This window comes from Muntiacus reevesi, chromosome 9 (genome assembly GCF_963930625.1).
Source record: "Muntiacus reevesi chromosome 9, mMunRee1.1, whole genome shotgun sequence".
NCBI lineage: Eukaryota > Metazoa > Chordata > Mammalia > Artiodactyla > Cervidae > Muntiacus > Muntiacus reevesi.
Window position 1 is genome coordinate 70692793 of NC_089257.1, and position 23827 is coordinate 70716619.

Sequence of the window (23827 nt, forward strand, 5' to 3'; positions counted from 1 at the left end):
TTTGTGTGGACATATGTTCTCATTTCTCTTGGTTACGTACTCAAGAGAAATTGAAGGATTGTATGGTAACTCAGTGTTTAGCCATTTGCAGAACTTCCGAGGTAGCATCACCATTTTACATTCCTACCAACCGTGGAATAAGTTTAATTTCTCCACATCTTTACACTTGTTGTCCTTTTGTTATCTTGATAATAAAAAGATATTGTCTTGATAATAAGATATTAACTCATCTTGATAAGTATAAAGTGGTATTTCATAGTTTTAATTTGTGCTTTCCTGGTGGTTGACAATGTTGACCGTCTTTTCTTGTGCTTTTTGGCTGTGTATATCTTCTTAAGAGAACTTCCTATTCAGATCCATTTTTAAATTAGCCTTGGGCTTTCTTTTCAGTTTCTTAATAATGTCCTTTGAAGCATAGAAATTTTAACCTTGATGATGTTCAATTTAATTTTTGTTGTTGTTTGTGCTTTTGGGGTCATATCTAAGAAACCATTACCTAGTCCATAGTCACAGATTCTTATGCCTGTGTTTTCTTCTAACATTTTTATAGCTTTACCTCTTTTAGATTGTTGATCCATTTTGAGTTAATTTTTATATATAGTATAAGATATGAATCCAACTTCATTCTTTTGCATGTAGATATCCAGTTGTCCCAGCAACATTTGTTGGCAAAAGATTAACTTTTATTATATGACAGATGTTTACCATGAAACTCCATGATAATGTAAATGTCAGTGAAAGTCATTCATTCGTTTCCGACTCTTTGCGACCCCATAGACTATACAGTCCATGGAATTCTCCAGGCCAGAATACTGGAGTGGGTAACCTTTCTCTTCTGCAGGGAATCTTCCCAACCCAGGGATCGAACCCAGGTCTCCCACACTGCAGGCTGCCAGCTGAGCCACCAGGGAAGTTCAGTGTAAATGTCAACACTATGTCAAAAGCTGTAGTTTGCAGTGTACAAGGATGACTCTCACCATCCGGTTCCATAGCAGATGCTTACATTTCTTTAGTGACAGTGTTCCAACAGAACCCCTTTAAGTAAGTGTGTTTGCCTTTCTGTGTGTGTTGGGAACAGTAGCATAGATGTGGAGAATGAGTAAATTTTAAAATTCACTGAAAACCTTCATTTATTAAGTATATAATTTGCACCAGGTATTGCACTAGGCTCTAGTAATGCAAGGATAGGCCTGCCACAGAGGAGAATTTCAGTAATTGTTGAAAGACAGGATAAAGTTTGGAAAGATGGGAGAATGTTTGGATATAGCCCTTGCTCTCAAGAAAGAGATAGATAATTATAATGTGAAGTGTTTTAATTGAAGCATAGCTATAAAGTTAGTTAGGAACACAGGTATTCAACATTTAGTTCATCTAACCAATTAAAGAATTGAAGTGGAAAGCACCTTCCAGATTAGCTGGTAATGTTGCTATAGTTTTGTATTATTATTGAAATATAAAAGAAAAATTAATTATAGGCATTTGGTTTTTATCTTCATTTACCTCTATTCATTTATTCTTTTTCAGAATTGGTTTTTTGCCTCTAATACTGAATATAGCTGCAGAGGGGGCAACTTAGGAAACCAAAGATTTAATTTCTCTCTAGTGTTCATGCTATAATTTCCTAATAAATGACTACTAGTATAAAGATGTTTGTTTTTAAAATTAAATCACAGTTCCCTTTTACAACTCTGTCCAAGCCCCTCCTCATTGTTCCCATTTGCTAGCAGAGGAGCAAATAAATCCTACTTCATAATTTGTTTTTTAGCTTATATAAAAGTCTTGTTTAGTTTTTTCATGTTGCTTAAGCCTTGGCTTGATTAATTGGTACAAAGTCAAGAAAATCACTTCTAAAAGATTCATGCAGTTGATTTTTTGCCTAATTTTTATCAATTTACAAGATTATCTTTTAAAAACTACTCACTTTCAAAATGGCGTCTAATATTTGTAATGTAATCTCATTATAGATATAAAGCATTTGGGCATTCTGAAAAGCCACACTGTGGATTGTGATTTTAACCTCACAAAGAAAATATACAGTGTTTTAAACCTATCTGCTCATTTCCTGTGAGGCAAAATATTGTAGTTTTCTCTGTCGCTGAGCGGCTGGGAAATTTGTTGGTGCTGATATGTCCATAGCGTCAACCTGTCCTGACAAGTTTGTATTATTATAGATTTAGAAAGGAATCAGTAGTCTCCTTCTATTTTTGTGTATTTTATTTCACAGTTGTTAATAGACAAAAGAAATCTAAGTCTTTATTGCCTGAGAACAGATTCTTCGACAGATGAGTGAATTTCTTTTGAAGTCACCATTGGTTCTTTATTTTGCTACACTTTTGAGCAAAAAAAAAAAAAAAGCATACTTTGAATGAATTAATAGCTAGATCCCCTTTATATTGACAACTCTTAAGACTTCTTTTTACTTAGAGAAATGAATCATATGAATTCTAAATTCATTGTGTATATAATGTTTATTTTCTTGCATATCCAGGGTGAATCTTTGGTAGACACTTCCCATGAGAATATCAGAAATAGAAGTCACCTAAGAGACTATGTAGTCCGAATTTTCTCACTTTCTGTGTAAGGAAATGGAGACCCAGAGGAGTGTGTGATTTACCTCAGGCTGCATATCTGATTAATAATGAAATGAGCCTCAGTACACTCAGTAGGACTTCAAATATTATTTTGCCTGTAGTTTGACTGCAGTATCTAAATATGAGTCCACCAAATGAGGTAGATACACCCCACATTTGATTCGTCACACATCAACCAATTTATAACTAAGAAAAGTGACAGTTGCTCAGTTGAGCCCGACTCCTTGCGACCCTAAGGGAATCCTCCAGGCCACAATACTGGAGTGGGTAGCCGTTCCCTCCTCCAGGTTCTTCCCAACCCAGGAGTCGAACCCAGGTCTCCTGCATTGCAGGCGAGTTCTTTACCAGCTGAGCCACCAGGGAAGCCCATAACTAAGAAAACACAGTCTAATTACTGCATACAAATAAGTACAAATAGTCTGCTATATTAGACCTCTATGAAAAACTATTTTAGAAATATCTCTACAGAAGAAAATTTGTCACTCTTCTTTAATTATCCATTCTCATGTTTAATAGCCATCACTCAGAACGATTTCTTTATATCAAAAAGTTTCAAATCTGTAGTCCATGGATCCCTAAGGAATCCTTATTAGGGGGTTTCTGAACCCCTGGACGTTAGTGCATAATTTCTTTCACAGCTTTTGTAAATTTCTTGATAAACCCACTGCCCAGGATCAACCTGGATTCTCAGTCTACAGTATAGCCACATTGCTTTTCACCTTATCTTCTTTGGAAGACACTTGGTATCCTCTGTATAATAACTCTGCATTACCTTGGAGACTTACTGTTTCCAAATGAAGAATCATTTTAACTTGTCAGATCATTTTAACTTGTCTTAGGTTTTTTTCTTTTTTCCACATTTTAAATCATTTTTATGGCTGTCTTTTGAATCCTTTCCAAATTCTTTGTAAGCCTGAAAGCCAAGGAGCTCAGAATTAGAAATCATATGTTAATGAAGATCTTGTTTAGGCACTTGGATCTGCTGAGAGTGGTGTCAGAGGATTAGGAGCAGCAGAAGTAAGACTGCTGAGATAGGTGCAGGAATGTCACCCCTCCACACACCCTGCACCCCCTCACTCAGAAAGGCTAGGCAGAAACTCAAGGTCGAAACAGACCAAAGGTAAGGGGCCCAGGTCAAGCTTAAAGGATTGGGAATATTTCAGAGTTCAAAGCATAGTACCTAGATCCTGAATAAAAGGATTCAAATTCAAGAAAAGAAATAGGAATCAAACCTAGACCTGAAGGTGAAACAGAATCCTGCAGAAAATCTACATAGTAAGGAACCATCACCTTTCTAAGTAAAGTCAACCCAATCTTCCAGAACTGAAACTCTTCATATGGGAACAGCCCACTGGTAATACTTGTCTACCCAACTTCCCTTCACCCTGCAACCTCTACATTCACACTGGCCTCAGGGTGCTAGATTCCTCAGAGTTGTGTTCCCAGGAGATGTGACTAGTGGAAACAGTAGGATACAGCTTACAAGCTATAATATATAAAGTAGTTTCTCGAAGTCACTGGGGTTCAGGGGGATTACGGATTCTCTGGGAATCTGATGAAAACTGTGGGCTTTCTCTTCAGAAGGAAGGCACCAAATATATATCATGTTAAAAAATTTATGCAATTTAACCTGCCCTGAGACTGATTCAGTCTCCTGATGGATAAGTATGGTATTCTGTATTTCTTACCCATTTGTTTCCTGTTCTTTATTAATGTTTTATATGATTGTTTCAATTGTCTGAGCTATACCAAGGAGATTAGGACATTTTATCTTCACATGTGAGCCAAAGGATTAATGCAGGGAATAGCAACACTGAGGCCATGACCCTGCTGACAACAATGATTGGAGAGAGATCCGTGGGGGCATGGTGAATTGAGGGGGAAAGAGTTGTGCCAAAGAAGTCTAGTGTCCCCTTTTCACGGGATGATTTTTCTTCTCTTCCTCAGGGTGATCTACATGTTATTAGTTAAGAAGCAGTTCCTTTGTGAATCATGTAATGAGACACGGAGCTACTTGGTTTTATGTGTTTTTTCTTAGGGCAGTTCCCAGTCCCAAACGTGGCTGGCCTAGGTCTCCTCAGGTAGAGGGCGAGACTTCTGGCCAGGAAAGGGTGAGAGGGCAGGGCAGGAAGGACGCTTTGCTAACACAGGCTGAACTTCATTCACGGCTGTTTTTGACTAGATTGTAAATTTTACACATTTATGTCCAGTGGCTCACCCTCGAACTCTTTCTTGAGGTGATAGATCTATAAGACTGAAAATTTGGAGAGTAATTATCTGGATAATTCAAATTGAATAAAACCTCACCACAAAGTTTAGGTCCTGTAGAACACAGTACTGAATTATCCAATTAATCCTATATTTAGATAGCACTTAGAAAAAAATCTTTTAAGTTACAATTAAAAAAAACTGTTTTGTAGAACAGATTCCTAAATGTGTAAATATTTAAGTTTAAATGTCTATTAAATGTGTAAAAATCTAGTCTCCATCTTGTGCTTTAACTACTTATTTTTCCCTTTACTTTGTCTTTTCAAATTCTGTCTTTCACTAAAGCCCGGTTTTGGGGCCTACCCTGCCAATGAAAGAGCGCTATCAGCTACTCTGATGGCATTTTGGAGGATAAAGTAATCCAGCCCTGTCTTCAGCATGGGGCCTGGCATGTAATAAGCCATAAAACTGCAGTTGACGATGATGGTTGTGATGCTGTTTTCTCAAATACTCTCGTCAATATTTAATCTCCTTATTCTCTGACCATAAGAAATACTTACTTTTTGACATTTACTATCTTAGTTTAGATGTTATTATTTTATTTCCATAATAAAATTGCACACTTCCTGATAGGCAAGCATAGGCATAAAAAACTTGCTGAGTTGGATTGAAAGTTGTTATTTACTGGCTGTATAAGCCATGTGATCTTCATTGTGTGTTTTTTCCCCTCAACAGAAAATGAAAACACTAGCAGAAAGGAGGAGGAGTGCTCCATCTCTTATCCTGGATAAAGCCCTGCAAAAGCGGCCCAGTACCAAGTAAGCGGGAAGCTTTGTACTACTCGTTTGGTATCTGCTGCATTTCTTTTATGTGTGTGGTTTGTTTGCTTCTTATCAGGACCAGAATTCTCTGTTAAATAATGGAAAACATGACTTCTGAGTTCACTTAATAAGACCTATTCTTTATGAAAAATGTAAAGCCTTTTGAGAGCTGGCGATCTGTTTCTTTAAAATTGATTCAAAAGTGAATGTTACATCCAGTGGTACCCAAACATGCATATTGTAAAAGTTTTATTTTTGGAAACAATTACAAATCAGAATACTAAATATGAGTTACTTTAACCGGTATACATGTTTGGTTATACACAAACTTTTGCTTACTTTTTATCATAAGGTGATGCCCATGCAAAGGTAAAAGGCAGATTTTTAGGAATTTTAGATATGAAAAAAGATAAAGATTAATAAAAGATTGAGTGCTGATTGCTTTTAGACATTATTGGTTAGAGTAATTAGTGATTAATTAATGAAATTCGAAGTGGAAAAACAGGCTAAATGTGTACTGAAATGACCATTTCACCTATTGAAGCTAAATACTATTTCTGTGGACATTGTAAGAGTTTTCTGTAATATGTAGAAATTGAATGGCTTTTCAGTCACTAATTTATTCAATAATTCTTAATGGCATTTTAACTCAGAGCCTTTTTATGTTCAAGGGAATCCAGCAATGCTTTTCTACTAATACATGAATCCTTTTATGTAAGGTCTGGTCTTTATCACCTTTCTAAAGGTGAAGATATATCTGATATTTCTGTGAATGGTGTACTGATTTAACATGAAATCTATGTGAAGGCATGGCATTTTTTTTCATTTTTTAAAAATTTATTTTTTAATTGAAGGATAGTTGCTTTACAGGATTTTTTTTTCTATCTAATATCAACATGAATCAGCCACAGGTATGCATATGTCCCCTCCCTGTGGAACCTCCATTCCATCTCCCTCCCCATCCCACCCCTCTAGGTTGATACAGAGCCCCTGTTTGAGTTCCCTGAGACATACAGCAAATCCCCCTTGGCTATCTATTTTACATATGGTAATGTAAGTTTCCATGTTACTCTTTCCACACATCTCACCCTCTCCTCCCCTTTCCCAATGTCCATAAGTCTGTTCTCTAGGTCTGCTTACCCATTGCTGCCTTACAAATAAATTCATCAGTACCATCTTTCTAGATTACATATATATGTGTTAGATTACAATATTTATCTTTCTCTTTCTGACTCACTTCACTCTGTATAATAGGCTCTAGGTTCATCCACCTCATTAGACTCTAATGAGTTCCTGACTCAAATGTGTTCCTTTATATGGCTGAGTAATATTCCATTGTGTATGTGTACCACATATGTTCTTTATCCATTCATCTGTCAATAGGCCTCTAGGTTGCTTCCATGTTCTACCTATTGTATATAGTGCTGCAGTGAACATTGGAGTACATGTGTGTTTTTCAGTTTTGCTTTCCTAAGGGTATATGTCTAGGAGTGGGATTTCTGGATCATATGGTGGTTTTATTCCTAGTTCTTTAAGGAATCTCCATACTGTCTTCCATAGTGGCTGTATCAATTTACATTCCCACCAATGGTGCAAGAGGGTTCCCTTTTCTCCAAACCCTCTCTAGCATTTATTGTTTATAGACTTTTTGATGATGGTTATTCTGACCAGTGTGAAGTGATATCTCATTGTAGTTTTGATTTGCATTTCTCTAATAATGATCCTGATGCTGGGAGGGATTGGGGGCAGGAGGAGAAGGGGACAACAGAGGATGAGATTGCTGGATGGCGTCACTGACTTGATGGGCATGAATTTGAGTAAACTCCGGGAGTTAGTGATGGACAGGGAGGCCTGGCGTGCTGCAATTCATGGGGTCGCAAAGAGTCGGACGCGACTGAGAGACTGAACTGAACTGAACTGAACTGAATAATGAGCAATGTTGAGCATCTTTTCTTGTGTTTGTTAGCCATCTGTATGTCTTCTTTGGAGAAATGTCTGTTTAGGTCTTTTTCCCACTCTTTGATTGGGTTGTTTGTTTTCCTGGTATTGAGTTGTATGGGCCACTTGGATATTTTGGAAATTAATCCTTTGTCGGTTGTTTCATTTGCTATTATTTTCCCCCATTCTGAGGGTTGTCTTTTCACCTTGTTTATAGTTTCCTTTACTATACAAAAACTTTTAAGTTTAATTAGGTCCCACTTGTTTACTTTTGTTTTTATTTCCATTGTTTTTATTTCCCTTACTCTCGGAGGTAGGTCAGAGAGGATACTGCTTTGATTTATGTCATTGAGTGTTCAGACTATACTTTCCTCTAAGAGTTTTAAAGTTTCTGGTCTTACATTTAGGTCTTTAATCCATTTTGAGTTTATCTTTGTGTGTGGTTTTAGGAGGTGTTCTAATTTCATTCTTTTACATGTAACTGTCCAGTTTTCCCAGCACCACTTGTTGAAGAGGCTGTCTTTGCCCCATTGTATATTTTTGCCTCCTTTGTCGAAAACAAGGTACCCATAGGTGTGTGGGTTTATTTCTAGGCTTTCTATCTTGTTCCTTTGGTCTATATTTTTGTTTTTGTGCCAGTACAACACTGTCTTGATGATTGTAGCTTTGTAATATAATCTGAAGTCAGAAAGGTTGATTCCTCCAGCTTCATTCTTTCTCAAGACTGCTTTGGCTATTTGGAGTCTTTTGTATTTCCATATGAATTGTGCAATTTTTTGTTCTAGTTCTGTGAAAAATGCTGTTTGTAATTTGGTAGGGATCACATTGAATCTGTAGATTGCATTTGGTAGTATAGTCATTTTCACAATATTGATTCTTCCTACCTAGGAACATGAAATATCTCTCCATCTGTTTATGTCATCTTTTATTTTTTTCATCAGTGTCTTAAAATTTTCTTTATACTTTATTTTTTCTCCTTAGGTAGGTTTATTCCTAAATATTTTATTCTTTTTGTTGCTGTGGTTAATGGGATTGATTCCTTAATTTCTCTTTCTGAATTTTCATTGTTCGTATATAGGAATGCAAGTGATTTCTGTGCATTGATTTTGTATCCTGTGACTGTGAACTTCACTGATTAGCTCTAGTAATTTTCTAATAGTATCTGTATAAGGTTTTCTGTGTACAGTATCATGTCATCTGTTAACAGTGAGAGCTTTACTTCTTCTTTTCTGTTCTGGATTTCTTTCTTTTTCTTCTCTGATTGCTGTAGCTAAGACTTCCAAAATTATGTTGAATAATAGTGGTGAGAGTGGACACCCTTGTCTTGTTCCTGATCTTAGGGGGAATGCTTTCAGTTTTTCATCATGAGAATAATGTTTCCTGTAGGCTTATCATATATGGCCTTTAGTATGTTGAGGTAGGTTCCTTCTGTGCCCGTTTTTTTGAAGAGTTTTAATCATAAAAGGGTGCTGAACTTTGTCAGAGGCTTTTTCTACATCTATGGAGATTATCATGTGGTTTTTATCTTTCAATTTGTTAATATGGTGTATCATATTAATGGATTTGCCTGTATTGAAGAATGGCTTGGAATTTTTTGATGGTCCAAAATAAATTATACAGCCAAATCCAATGAGTGAAACTTTCAAAATACTTAGGTCAGTGTCCTTTTTTTTCTTTTTTTAATTAATCACTCAATTGTTTCTGACTTTCTTACCCCATGGACTGTAGCCCGAGTCTCCTCTGTCCATGGAATTCTCCAGGGAAGAATACTGGAGTGGGTAGCCATTCCCTTCTCCAGAGAAGCTTCCCAACCAAGAGATCAAACCTCAGTCTCCCGCACTGAACACAGATCCTTTACTGTGTAAGCCACCAGGGAAGCCCCAGTCTCCCCTTAGTACTCAGCAAGTTGTCAGACTCAAGCAGCATCCCTGGCTGCCCTAAGATGATGCACTCTTCAGTCATTGGATTGATCAGAAAACGTAAATTACTTTTAATAGATGCCTAATCAAAATTTAATTAGGAAGATATTCTGTCAATGAATAGTATAGAAATACACTTTAGTGGCATATAAAAATGGCTTTTGGATTGTTTGCAATTATATATCTTTGGATTGATAGCTCAGTTGGTAAAGAATCCACCTGCAATGCAGGAGACCCTGGTTGGATTCCTGTGTTGGGAAGATCTGCTGGAAAAGGGATAGGCTACCTACTCCAGTATTCTTGGACTTCTCTTGTGGCTCAGCTGTTAAAGAATCTGCCTGCAATGTGGGAGACTTGAGTTCAATCCCTGGATTGGGAAGATCCCCTGTAGAATTCCATGGACTGTATAGTCTATGGGGTCGCAAAGAGTTGGACACGACTGAGCGACTTTCATCTTTGCATTAGTGGTGGGTTAAATAAAGAATGATTGTATCTTCACAGTTTGACTTTGATTACCTAAAAAAAAAAATTCAAAATTCAAGAGAATTTTTTCTAGGGGAGGTAGAGAGAAAAGACAGAAGTTGTCTTTAATTCTGCTACATTTGTAAAAAAATAGCTTTATTTAACCACTTTTTAAAAAATAAACAATTTTAGGTAAAATTTTTGTTGGAAGGTCCTGCAATGTATGTGTGCTAGACTCTTCAATTAAAAATAGCCATTATTTATATCAGAGAAGCTTTAACTCTAAATCAGGGGTCAAATAGTAGCACACCTACCCTCTAACCCAGGGTGAAAATATGCAACAGTATGCATGTAGGTACTGAAAGTTTATATAGACCAGGGATTCTCAATAGGGTGGTATTACCCTCCAGGGGACATTGGAATTTTGTGAAGCATTTGAGTTTGTCTTAATGTTTAAGGGGCAGTTGCCAGAGATGCTCGATATCGTGTAATGCATAGGACATCCTGTATAACAATTATATGACTCCTGCATAGTTCTTGAATGTCTTGTGTATGACATATTTGTGAAGCGGGGTGGAGGGGACTATAAAATTACCTATACCTATAACCTAACTCTGTATATAAATGCAAAGTATTTATATTCTCTTATATAAATTTATTAGCACTAAATGCTTCAGAAATGTAGCTACCTTACTTACCAAGAGGTAAGTGTATTTTGTACTGTTTGGAATCATTTCAGAAAGTCACTTGACTTTATGTCACTTTCTTGAACTTGTTGCATAGAATGGTTTCTTATCATTCTACCTATCTTAAATCTAAATATATTCATTATAAGTAGATGTACACCCTTGACTATTTCATTGTCTTTTAATGTAGTCATGAATGAGCATATACATATTGAAATATATAATTTATTATTAATTACTTTCATTTTCCTTTATATTACTGTTAGGATATTATACTGACACTTTTGAAATTCTGTTAAATATCTGTGAATTTTATTTCATGATAGAAATGGAGAAATTGAAATAAATGTACTGATGTATACATTTGTCCTTTATATAACAAAGGGACATTGGATCTAATACGGTTGAGAATCACTGATAAGGAGAAAATACTAGGTTAGGGGAAAAAACTACACTTAATGACTTAGTGGGGTTGTTTTGGGTTAGAACCAATATGATAATATACAAACGTGTCCTTGCCCACTCCTGCCTCCCTATCACCTCTGCAGTAATTGGTGCTTATATTAGAGTTAGTTCCCCAGATTCCTGCCTCAGAAATGAGAAAACATGATGGGTTTTGTCAAAATAACCATAGGGGAAGAAGTATATATAAGTTGAAGTTGGATATGTTTTAATCTTCAGTTTATTTCTTGTGAGTTTCTCTTGATCAGTAATGTGAGTGTCTAGTTCTGGGTAATAGGACCTATCTTATAATACTTTTTACACTGCATAGTATTGAGTGGCTAATATGTGTAGCAAAAAAAAAAAAAAAAATCAGCTACTTGGTGTTGAATGTGTATGAAATTTGTGTAAGTAGTATAATCCCTTCAAGGAGGAAATGGCAACCCACTCAAGTGTTGTTGCCTGGAGAATCCCGTAGACAGAGGAGCCTGGTCAGCTATGGTCTTAGGGTCACAAAGAGTTGGACAGAACTGAAGCGAGTTAGCATAGCAGCAGTGTAATCTCAGGATTAGAAAGAACCTTAAAGGTCTGCTAGTTTGCTGGTTTGTGAAGCTTTTTAAGTCAGCGTTCTGCAGTGGGACCCAGGCATCCACATCCTCTTCATAAACTCTCCATAGTTGATTCTGATACACTCTTGATGGAAAACTACCTACAGTAGGCTATAAAAAAATCTATTCTTACAAGAATACTTTTAGAAAGGGAATACTGAACCAAAATTTTAAGAAAGTACAGAATTGTAGTACGTATTTCTTATAAAGTAGTGTGAAGATTAAAAAACCAAAAGCAAAGTCCCCACTCCATCCCTGGGGGTAACCATGATTAATCATGTGTATGTACTTCTAAACCTTTGTCTATGCAAGTGTAATTAAAATTTGTATTTTCTTTCTGTAATGTTTAAATTCTCACTTTAATATAGATAAATTAGTTCTTTGTATTTTTCAAGTCTTGCATTCTTTTTAAGAGATCAAATCCTATTATAGTTACCTTTCAAGAAAGCCTTTTAATATGTCCTTTATATAATATACACTCTTGAAAAGTTTTATCAATCAGATTTTACTAATTATTAATGAGTTTGATATTTTAAAGAAACTTTATAGTGAATTGTTTTATAAAATAAATCTATTTTCAGAGTCATTAAGAATAACTCAAGTTTTCATGACTAGAATTTTGCTTTTCTGTGATTTATATCCAGAAAACAAGGAAAATTTCTAAAGTCTATGCTGAGCACACCTACTTCAAGTAAAATTTTATGTAACAAAATTCTACTACCTAAAAAGAATCCTTACAATCTCTTTGCATGTAACATCATGGGAATTAATCTAAAATATTTGTATAGAGTGTGGGGATAGATAGCAAAGATATTGAGTGTTTTATTTATTAGCACTGCGTATTTCTTGAAATAGATAGATCCATCACAGCACTTCATATTTCTTTAAACCTATATTTGATTTTGCTTTACCAGTATAACATTACTATTTCTACTGTTGTCTTCTAATTAAGGTGTTATTTTAATAATTAATAACTTATAGGTGATAAAGTTTTTGTCCAAAGTTTAGCAATAATTCACAGAGGATTTAATGGAATAATTTCATTTAGCAGCTGTTGCACCTTAATTTTTTAACCTATTTGCTATTGATGGAGGATGATTGCATTACAGTTTTGTATTGGTTTATGCTGTATATCAACATGAGTCAGTCATAGACACAAGTGTGCCGCCTCTCTTATGAACCTCCCTCCCACCTCCCACCCCATCCTACCCCTCTAGATTGTCAGAGAGCACCAGGTTTGAGCTCCCTATGTCATACAGTAAATTCCCACTGGCTATATTAATTTTACACATGGTGTGTTATGTTTCAATGCTACTGTCTCAATTCACCCCACCCTCTCCTTTCCCCCATGTGTCCAGAGTGTGTCCTCAATGTCTGCATCACCATTGCTGCCCTGTGGATAGATGCATCAGTACCATCTTTCTAGATTCCATGTGTGTGTATATATATATATATATATATGTATATGCATTCCAATAATATGTGATTCCAATAATATACAATATTTGTCTTTCTCCTTGAGTTATTTCACTCTGTGTAATAGGCTCTAGGTTCATCCACCTCATAAGAACTGAGTCTAATTCATTGATTATTATGGCTAAGAAATATTCCATCGTATATATGTACCACAAATTCTTTATCCATTCATCTGTCAATGGACATCTAGGTTACTTCCACTCACTAGCTATTGTAAATAGTGCTGCAATGAACATTGAGGTGCATGAGTCTTTTCAATTATGGTTTCCTAGTAGTGGAATTACTGGGTCATATGACGGTTTTATTCATAGACTTTTTAACGACTGTCCATACTGTTCTCTGTAGTGGCTGTATCAATTTGCATTCCCACCAACAGTGCAAGAGGGCTCCCTATTCTCCACACCCTCTCCAACATTTATATTTGTAGACTTTTTGATAATGGCAATTGTGACTGGTGTGAGATGGTACCTCGTTGTGGTTTTGATTTGCCTTTCTCTAATAGTGATGTTGAGAATCTTTCATGTGTTTCTTAGTCATCTTTATGTCTTCTTTGGAGAATATCTGTTTATGTCTCCTGCCCACTTTTTGATGATGTTATTTGTTTTTCTGGTATTGAGCTGTGTGAGCTGCTTATATATTTTTGAGATTAATCTGTTGTCAGTTGTTTCATTTGCTATTATTTTCTCCCATTTTGAGGGTTGTTATTTACTTTGCTTATAATTTCCTTCATTGTGCAAATGCTTTTAAGTTTAATTAGATCCAATTTATTTTTCTTTGTTTTTATTTCCATTATTCTAGGAAGTGGGTCACAGAGAATCTTGCTGTGATTTATGTCAAAGAGTGTTCAGCCTCAGTTTTCCTCTAAGAGACTTACAGTTTATTGTCTTACATTTAGGTATTTAATCCATTTTGAGATGATTTTTGTGTATGGTGTTAGGAAGCATTCTAATTTCATTCTTTTACACATAGATGCCCAGTTTTTCCTGCACCACTTATTTGAAGAGACTGTCTTTTCTCCATTGTATATTTTTGCCACATTTATCAAAGATAAGATGTCCATTGGAGTATAGGTTTATCTCTCAGTTTTCTATCTCATCCTATTGGTCTATATTTCTGTTTTTGTACCAGTACCATATTTTCTTGATGACTATAGCTTTGTAATATAGTCTAAAGTCAGGAAGGTTGATTCCTCCAGTTCTGTGCTTCTTTCTCTAGATTGCTTTGGGTATGTGGGGTCTGTTGCATTTCCATACAGATTGTGAAATTATTTGTCCTAGTTCTGTGAAAAATACCATTGGTAGCTAGATAGGTATTGCATTAAATCTATAGATTGCTTTGGGTAGTATAGTCATTTTCACAATATTGATTCTTCCTGTCCAAGAACCTGGTATATCTATCTATCTGTTTGTGTTATCTTTAATATCTTTCATCAGTGTCTTATAGTTTTCTGCATACAGGTATTTTGTCTCTTTGGGTAAACTTATTCCTAAGTATTTTATTTTTGTTGTTGCAGTGGTGACTGGGATTCTTTCCTTAATTTCTCTTTCTTATTTTTTGTTGTCAGTGTATAAGAATGCAAGGGATTTCTGTATATTAATTTTGCATCCTGAAACTTTACTGTATTCGTTGATGCTGCTGCTGTGAGCGCTAATAATTTTCTGGTGGCATCTTGAGCGTTTTCTGTTGTAAAGAATGATGTCATCTGAAACAGTGAGAGTTTTACTTCTTTCCCAATCAGAATTCCTTTTGTTTCTTTTTCTTCTGGATTGCTGTGGCTAGGACTTCCAAAATTATGTTGAATAATAGTGGTGAGAGTAGACACCCTTGTCTTGTTTCTGATTTTAGAGGAAATGCTTTCAGGTTTTCACTATTGAGAATAATATTTGCTGTGGGTTTGTCATCTGTGGCCTTTATCATGTTGAGGCGTGTTCCTTCTATGCCTACTTTCTGGAGAGTTTTTGTCATAAATGAGTGTTGGAATTTTGTCCAATGTTTTCTCTGCATTTATTGAGATGATCATATGATTTTTATCTTTAATTTGTTAATATGGTGTATCATAGTGATTGATCTGTGTGTATTGAAGAATCCTTGCATCCCTGGGATAAAACCTACTTGATGATGATATATGATCTTTTTAATGTGTTGTTGGATTCTGTTTGCTAGAAGCTTTGAGGGTCTTTTGCATCTGTGCTCATCAGTGATATTGACCTATAATTTTCCTTTTTGTGACATATTTGTTTGGTTTTGGTATCAGAGTGCTGGTGGCCACATAGAATGAGTTTGGGAACTTTCCTTCCACTGCAGTTTTCTGAAAGACTTTGAGTAGGATAGGTGTTAGCTCTTCTCTCAACTCTTGGTAGAATATGCCTGTGAAGCCATCTGATACTGGGCTTTTATTTGGTGGAAGCTTTTTTTATTACCGTTTCAATTTTTGTGTCTGTGATTGGTCTGTTCATATTTTCTGTTTCTTCCTGTTTCAATTTTAGAAGGTTATGCTCTCTAAGAATTTGTTCATTTCTTCCAGGTGATCCATTTTATTGGCATATAGTTGCTCATAGTAGTCTTTTATGATCCATTGTGTTTCTGTGTTGTCTGATGTAACTTTTCTTTGTTTATTTATAATTTTATTGATTTGAGTCTTCTGCCTTTTTTTCCTTGATGAATCTGGCTAACACTTTGTCAGTTTTGTTCATCTTCTCAAAGAACCAACTTTTAGTTTTATTGATCTTTGCTATTGTCCCCTTGATCTTCTTTTTTGTTTATATTTTGCTCTGATTTATGGTTTCCTTCCTTCTGCTAACTTTGGGGTTTTTATTCTTTTTTATCTAGTTGCTTTTGATATAAGGTTAGATTGTTTATTCCATGTTTTTCTTGTTTCTTGAGGTAGACTTGTATTGCTATAAACTTTCCGCATAGCACTGCATTTAATGCAACTGATAGATTTTGAGTTGTGCTTTTACTATCATTTTTTTCAAAGTATATTTTGATTTCTTTTTTGCATTCTTCAGTGATCTGTTGGTTATTCAGAATTGATTGCTTAACCTCCATGTGTTTTTTCCCTGCTTTTTTTCCTGTTGTTGATATCTAGTCTTATAGTGTTGTGGTCAGAAAAGATGCTTGAAATGATTTCAGGGTGTTTCTTTTTTTAAGTTTCATAAGGCTTTATTTATGAACTAAGATGTGATCTATCCTAGTGAAAGTTCTATGTGCACTTGAGAAAAAAGTGAAATCTTTTGTTTTTTTGTGAAATACCCTGTAGATATCAGTTAGGTCCAACTGGTCCAGTGTGTCATTCAAAGCTTGTGTTTCCTTATTTTCTGTTTGGAAGACATGTCCTTTGGTGTCAGTGGGGTGTAAAAGTCCTCCACTATTATCATGTTATTGTCAATTTGCCCTTTTATAGTTGTTAGCATTTGCATTAGTATTGAGGTTTTCCTATGTTGGGAGCATATATATTTATAATTGCTATATCATCTTCTTGAATTGATCACTTGATCATTATTTAGAGTCCTTCCTTGTCTCTTGTAGCAGTCTTTATTTTAAATCTATTTTATCTGAGTATTGCTGCTCCCACTTTTTTTTAAATTTCCATTTGCATGGTATATCTTTTTCTAATTCCTCACTTTCAGTCTGTGTGTGTCCCTAGGCCTGAGGTGGGTCTCTTGTAGACAAAATATATAGGGGTTTTGTTTTTGTATCCATTCAGCCCATCTGTGTCTTTTGGATGGAGCATTTAGTCCATTTACATTTAAGGTACTTATTGATATGTATGATCCTATTGCCATTTACTTTATTGTTCAGGTTTGTTTTTGTGGGCTTTTTCTTTCTGCTGTGTTCCTTGTCTAAAGAAGTTCCTTTAACCTTTGTTATAAAACTGGTTTGGTGGTGCTGAATTCTCTTAACTTTTGCTTGTCTGTAAAGCTTTTGATTTCTCCTTTAAATCTAAAGCAGATCCTTGCTGTATTCGAGTAATCTTGGTTGTAAGTTTTTTCCTTTCATCACTTTCAGTATATCCTGCCACTTCCTTCCAGCCTGCACAATTTCTGTGGAGAGATCAGCTCTTGGCCTTATGGTAATCCCCTTGTATGTTATTTGTTGCTTTTCCCTTGCTGCTTTTAATGTTTGTTCTTTGTGCTTAAGTTTTGTTAGTTTGATTAATATGTGTCTTGGTGTGTTTCTCCTTGGTTTATCCTGAATGGGACTCTTTGGGCTCCCTGGACTTGGTTGTCTTATTAGCTTTCCCATTTTAGACAAATTTTCTACTATAATCCCCTCAAATACTTCTTTTTATGCCCTTTCATTTTCTCTTCTTCTTCTGGGGCCCCCTATGATTCAAATGTTGTTATGTTTAATGTTCCAGAGGTCCCAGAGACTGTCCTCATTTCTTTTTATTCTCTTTTCTTTATTCTGCTCTGCTTCAGTTATCTCTATACTTAGCCGTCTTCTACCTCAGATAGTCTCCTGTTGGTTCCCTCTGCCCATTGGTCTCCTCTAGTGTATTTTTTAATCTCAGTTATTGTGTTGTTCATTGTTTATTGTCTATTCTTAATTCTTCTGGTCCCTTGTTAAACATTTGTTGTAACTTTCTGACTCGTACTTCCAGTCTATTTACCTGTGCGTCCATTTCATTTCCAAGATTTTGGTTCATTTTTACTATAATTACTCTCATTTCTTTGTCAGGTCGAGTGCTTATTTCCTCTTCATTTGTTTGGTCTTGTGGGTTTTTACCGTGTTTTTCATCCACTGCATCTTTCTCTGTCTTTTCATTTTGTTTAATTTACTGTGTTTGAAGTCTCCTTTCTGCAGCCTGGAGAGTCGTCGTTCCTCTTAATTCTGGAGTCTATCCCCTGTGAGTGGGGTCGGACCAGTGTCATGGGTGGGAGGACTTGTGCCTGTGGTCTGGTGGATGGAGCTGGATCTTGTCTCTGAATTGCAGTGCCATGTCCGATAGTATGTTTTGAGGTGTCTATGGGCTTTGTATGGCTTTAGGCAGCCTTTCTACTAATGGACAGTGTTGTGTTTCTGTCTTGCTAATGTTTTGGCATGAGACGTCCGGCACTGGAGCTTGCTGGCCTTTGGGTGGGGTTTGCTGTCAGCGTTAGACGGAGGCCTTTGGGAGAACTTTTGTTGATTAGTGTTCCATGGGATTGGAAATTCTCTGGTGGTTCAAAGTCCTGGACTCAGGTCTCCTACCTCCGGGGTAGGGAAGGCACATGAAAAGTGAAAGGTTACCTCACTACTCGTCTAAGCCTAGGTTGGAGTGATTCTGGACTTCTAGGCTGAGTGCTGGTTAGACCCTGTCCTGCCTGCAGCACCAAAACTTCACAAGCCTCACAGCACAAAAGACAAAACCCCAGTTCTAATAGTGAGAGCAACACTTAATAGTCAGGAGTTCCCAAAGAAATTCACACACTTACAAAGGTAAAAGTAGAGAGAGAAAAGAAAAAAAGGATAAAAACAAGAGTCAAAGAGAAGAGAACAATGAAGATGGTAAAAGTAACAAAAAAATAAAATGAGTTTATTTAAAAATACGGTATTTTAAAAGTGGAAAAAAGTAGATTATAATAAATAAAAATTAAAGGAATAATAAAGAAATTACATGAGAACAATATGAAAAAGAAAAGAAGGAAGAAAAAAGGGGGGGGAGTGAAAGAGAAATTAGAGAAAAATGTATGCAGATTTGTAGTTCCACCTTCACCTCCCAGGAGGCTCTCTAGTACTGAGCAGTTCTCTGGACCTGCTGTGGGAACAGCTCAGGCTCTAATCCGACCCTGCTCCTGTGTGTACCTGCCTCGTCCATTGTCCTCGGTTGCCAGAGCAAGGGCTCTCTCTTTTGTGTGAACACTCACTGTCCTTTTATATATCCCATAGACACAGAGTCTGCCCAGCTGGTTGTGTGAATTTACTCTCCAGCTTGTGCAGCTGGTGGAAAGGTTTCAGATCCTCTTCCTTAGCCTCTTTGCCGTGGAGCTCAGTCGTGGTTTTATGCTCACCTCTGCATGTGGTCATCCACAGGAGTTTGCTCCCACAGTTGCCCGAGAGGACTCGGTTCTGCCCTGAAGAGGACCAGGCATGAAGGTGGTGCAGCTTCTTGGATCACGGGGATCCTGGCAGCACCAGATACATGGGGGGAACCAGCAGCCACGGACGCAGGGGATGGGGCACTATTAGGAGTTTTTTAGCCTCTGGCAGCTCTCCCCTAGTGAGGACCAGGCATGGAGGTGGTGCAGCTGCTTGGATCACAGGACTCCTGGCAGTACCAGACGTTCAGGGAAGCCAGCAACCAGAGGCACAGGAGATAGGGCACTTAGAGGCTTTTTCTAGCCTCTGGCAGCATTCAGAGGGCTTCCCTGGCTGGGCCTCTTCTGGTGCTTGGCACGGCAGGTGCTCACAGACCTTGCTGGCTGGGGTCCTTCCCTGTTGCTTGGTGCGGCAGGCACTCACAGGGCCCTTCTGGCCAGGGTCTTTATTGCTCATCACGTCAGGCACTCAGAGGACCACTCTCTGTATGGTTTTTCTCTATTGATCAGCTGCCCAGTGTGGCGAGTGGGGAGACAGAGAGGTTACAGTGATGGCCGTAGGCCCTGTGCATGACTCAGCAGTATCACCCTGCTTCCTTGGCTGTCCAGCTTCCCTTGAAAGGCACTCCCTGCCGCAGTCTTCTCCCTCATGTTCTTGCAGACCATCTCCCTTCAGTCAACAGGGAGTCAACAATCTCGCCCTAAGATTGCTCCCCAAGCCTTGTGCTCCAGCTCCCAGCCACCATGCATCCTGGAGGATCTGTGTCCCTGTCCAGGCTACTCTGGGCTGTGGTACAGATAGTCTGTGTAGTTCTCCCTCGCTGCCATAGATCAGCTGCTCCACCTTCAGCAGCATCAGATGCCTCCCCTCTGTCCTGAACTGTTGCTCTGATGTGAGGATCTCTCCCCTGCTCTTCAGTCCCACTTACTCTCCTTCTCTTTTTCCCTCCCTTCATCCTACTGGGTTTTGCGTGGATCCATACATCCCTTTTCTGTGGTCAAGGACTCTTGTCAGCTTTCAGCTGGTACTCTGTGAGATACTCTATTTAGGCATAAATTCATGTTATACAAACTTTTCTTTCAGAAATTCTTTGTTTTGATATGGTATTAGGCCCTCCTTATGGAAATTGTGTGAAAATATACCGACTTTTCTTTTAAGTTACAGTCTGTTAGTGCTTTCAAGTTAGTATTCACCTATATCTATCCTTACCTCCAGCTTCCTGATGGCTCAGCAGGTAAAGAATCTGCCTGCAATGCAGGAGACTTATGTTTGATCCCTGGATTGGAAAGAACCTCTGGAGAAGAAAATAGCATGAAAAATTTTTTGCATGCAATATTCTTGCATGAAAATTTTTTCTTGCCTGAAAATTCCCATGGAGAGAGGATCCTGGTGGACTACAGTCCAAAGGGTTGTAAAGAGTTGGACACGACTGAACAACTAAGCATGGAGAACGACTCTTACCTCCAAATCAATTCATTGTGTGTGTACTGTTTGCAAGACTTTGTACTGGGTATTTTACATATATTACCTTTTAAATATCTGGTACTGCACTGATTGGAGAGAAAGGTAATGCCAAGGAAATGTTATGGTGCAGCAGAAAGTGCTTGGGCTTTGCTACATTCAAATGCTGACTTTCCATCCTGATTGTCTGTGTGACCTTAAATAAATTACCTAATCTCTGAGTCTCAATGTCTTCCTCTATAAAATATGAATCTAATGCTTAGAATTTGAAATGAGAAAATAAGGGAAATGTTTAGATTGACTTAGTTATTATTAGTTGCCTCTTTCTTTCCCTTAGATAATTTCTTTCTCAAGTTTTAAACCTCTTGAAATATCCAATAAAGTCAAGTTTGTTAATTAGAATTTGTTGTTGTTGCTGTTCAATTGCTAAGTCGTATCCAACTCTTTGTGACCCCATGGAATGGGATCGTAGACTTCTCCATCCTCCGCTATCTCCCAGAGTTTGCTCAGTTTCCTGTCCATTGAACCAGTGATGCGAACCACCTCATCCTCTGCTGCCCCATTCTCCTCCTGCCTTCAGTCTTTCCCAGCATCAGGGTCTTTTCCAATAGGTCGGCTTTTTGCATCAGGTGACCAAAGTATTGGAGCTTTAGCAATAGTCCTTCCAATGAATATTCAGAATTGGTGTCCTTTAGGATTGACTGCTTTGATCTCCTTTCAGTCCAAGGGGCTCTTGAGGGTCTTCTCCATCACCACAGTTCAAAAGCACCAATGCTTCCGTGCTCAGCCTATGGTCCAACTCTCGCATCCATACATGACTACTGGAAAAACAATAGCTTTGACTGTGTGAACCTTTGTTGGCAAAGTGATGTTTCTGCTTTTGTTATACTGTTTAGGTTTCTTGTAGGTTTTCTGCCAAGGAGCAGCCATCTTCTACTTTCATGGCTGCAGTCACTGTCCACAGTGATTTTGGAGCCCAAGAAAATAAAATCTGTCACTGATTCCAATACTTTGGGCACCGGATGCAAAAAACTGACTCATTGGAAAGCACACTGATGCTGGGAAAGATTGAAGGCAGGAGAAGGGAACAACAGAGGATGAGATGTCATCACTGATTCAATGCATGTGAGTTTGAGCAAGTTCCAGGAGATGGTGATGGACAGGGAAGCCTGGAGTGCTGCACTCCATGGAGTCACAAAGAGTCGGACATGACTGAGTGACTGAACAGCAACAAAAGGTTGCAAGAGAAACTGAATGAATATTATATATGCCAAGCTCTTAATGTAGTATCTAGCACATAATCAGTATGTAGTAGTAAGTAGTAGTGGTGGCGGCAGCAGCAGCAATAATAGAAATAGACGTACACATTATCCTGGTTCAGGGACTCTCTGAGGACAATAGTAGGTGAAAAATTTTAAAAGATGAAATGCAGTCTGAAAGCCAGCTAGACTCTAATGTTAAACTTGTTTTAGCAAAAATAGTTGTATTTCTAGATCTGGCCTGAAACAAGATCAGCTTAGACTATTTGGAATTTATTTCTGGTAGACCTTGACAATTCCTGAGGTATCCCTAGACAGAAGTTCAAAGTATACCCAGAACGATTCTTGGAAATAAGGGCTTGCCACATGATGGATTGACCTGGTTGCCACATGGAGGATTGACCTGGTTTGCTCAACCACTTGAGATGAAGGGGCTCCAAGAGCTTCATCTGTACCAGAGCTATGAATCAAGATGAGACACATCCACAGTTGGCTGGTTTGGGGTAAGGATGAGAGGGGCAGTGGAAACTAGGAAAGCCGCTCTTCGCTGACTGTCTTCTTCCTTTTGGTCAGTTCATTCCTGTTACACACAGCTGTACACACTCGTGTGCTCACAAACATGCTCATATTGTTTTATTCAGAAGTTCCCTCATTGTGTTCTGCAGATTCCTCATCATTTCATTTCCTTTTTCTCTGTCATGTTGGCATCTAACATCTGATTAGTCTAAAGTGAATGATACTTTCTAAGGCAAGGAGAACATTCATACTGTCTGAGGATTGTGGTGAAATCTCCTTTCATAAGAGAGTGGAAAACTGCTTCTACCTGTAATAAGTGTAAACTTGACAAATATATTATTGAAATGAACTGAATGACCTCGTGAAGGCCTCTCTCACACTGAGACTCCAGGTTAGTTATGGTAACTGTCTGGTAGAATTTAAAGGAAATGTCAATTTAAAAAGAAAGTTACTGGACTTTCTTTTGGAAGAAATTCTATAAACCTTCTGTACCTAGGTACAATTTCTTGATACAGGACTTTAAAGTAAAATAAAATTTTGAAGAATTCTAAAATAAATTTTTAAAGAATTTTTTAAAATCTTTAAGACATTTCAAAATTTTACTAAACTATACTGACATGCTATCTTACAAAAAATCTGTATTCTTTTCTTTTTTTAGAAAAACAATACTAAAAAACACTTTTCATCATGCTGCCTTGTATTACATGCCCTGTGCTTAGCTGCTCGTTCATGTCCGACTCTTTGTGACCCCATGGACTATAGCCCACCAGGCTCCTCTCTCCATGGGAATTCTCCAGGAAAGAATGCTGGAATGGGTTGCCACCCTCCTCCAGGGGATCTTCACAACTCAGGGATAGAACCCAGGTCTCCCACATTGCAGGTGGATTCTTTACTGTCTGAGCCACCAGGGAAACCTGTATTAAGTGCCAGTTGGCTCTAAATAAGGCCCATTCCTACAGTTTTGGATAATGTGTCCTGGGAGGCTTTAGAATGCATAGATTGTTCAAGGTATGTGATGAGAAGAACACAAAGTAGAAATTTAATACATGAAGATCACTATCACTAGCAGTCTACAAGATACCTACTCTCCTTGCAAGGAACATTTTCCAAAGTTGTAAAAATCAGATGTAAAGGAAAGAGAGAGCAGTTGCTTTATAAAGTGGCAAAGTTGTTGGATTTTTGCCAAAATGAAATTCAATGCTTTCTTAAGCAAAAGACTTCCCAGATCCACATATCACTTTATTCTCTTGAAACTACTTTTCATATTCTTTAAAAATGATCAAATACATCTGTTCCTGATGGAGTATGCGATTTCCCTATGGTATGATTCTGGGAGGAAATCTATAGAAGATGTAAATCTCTTCATATGCTGGTGAGCTTTGACAGGGTCAGATTAATTTATTTTTGCACTTGCAGAACA

General features: G+C 37.5%; 1 protein-coding gene across 1 annotated transcript in view; it reads left to right on the forward strand.

The window, feature by feature from the left end:
* The window catches only part of ARHGAP20 (Rho GTPase activating protein 20), a 196476-nt gene that overhangs the window by 15077 nt on the left and 157572 nt on the right, over positions 1-23827 (forward strand). Inside the window, 1 exon segment of the mRNA XM_065944276.1 lies at positions 5535-5617. Coding sequence (XP_065800348.1) covers positions 5535-5617 — 83 coding nt within the window.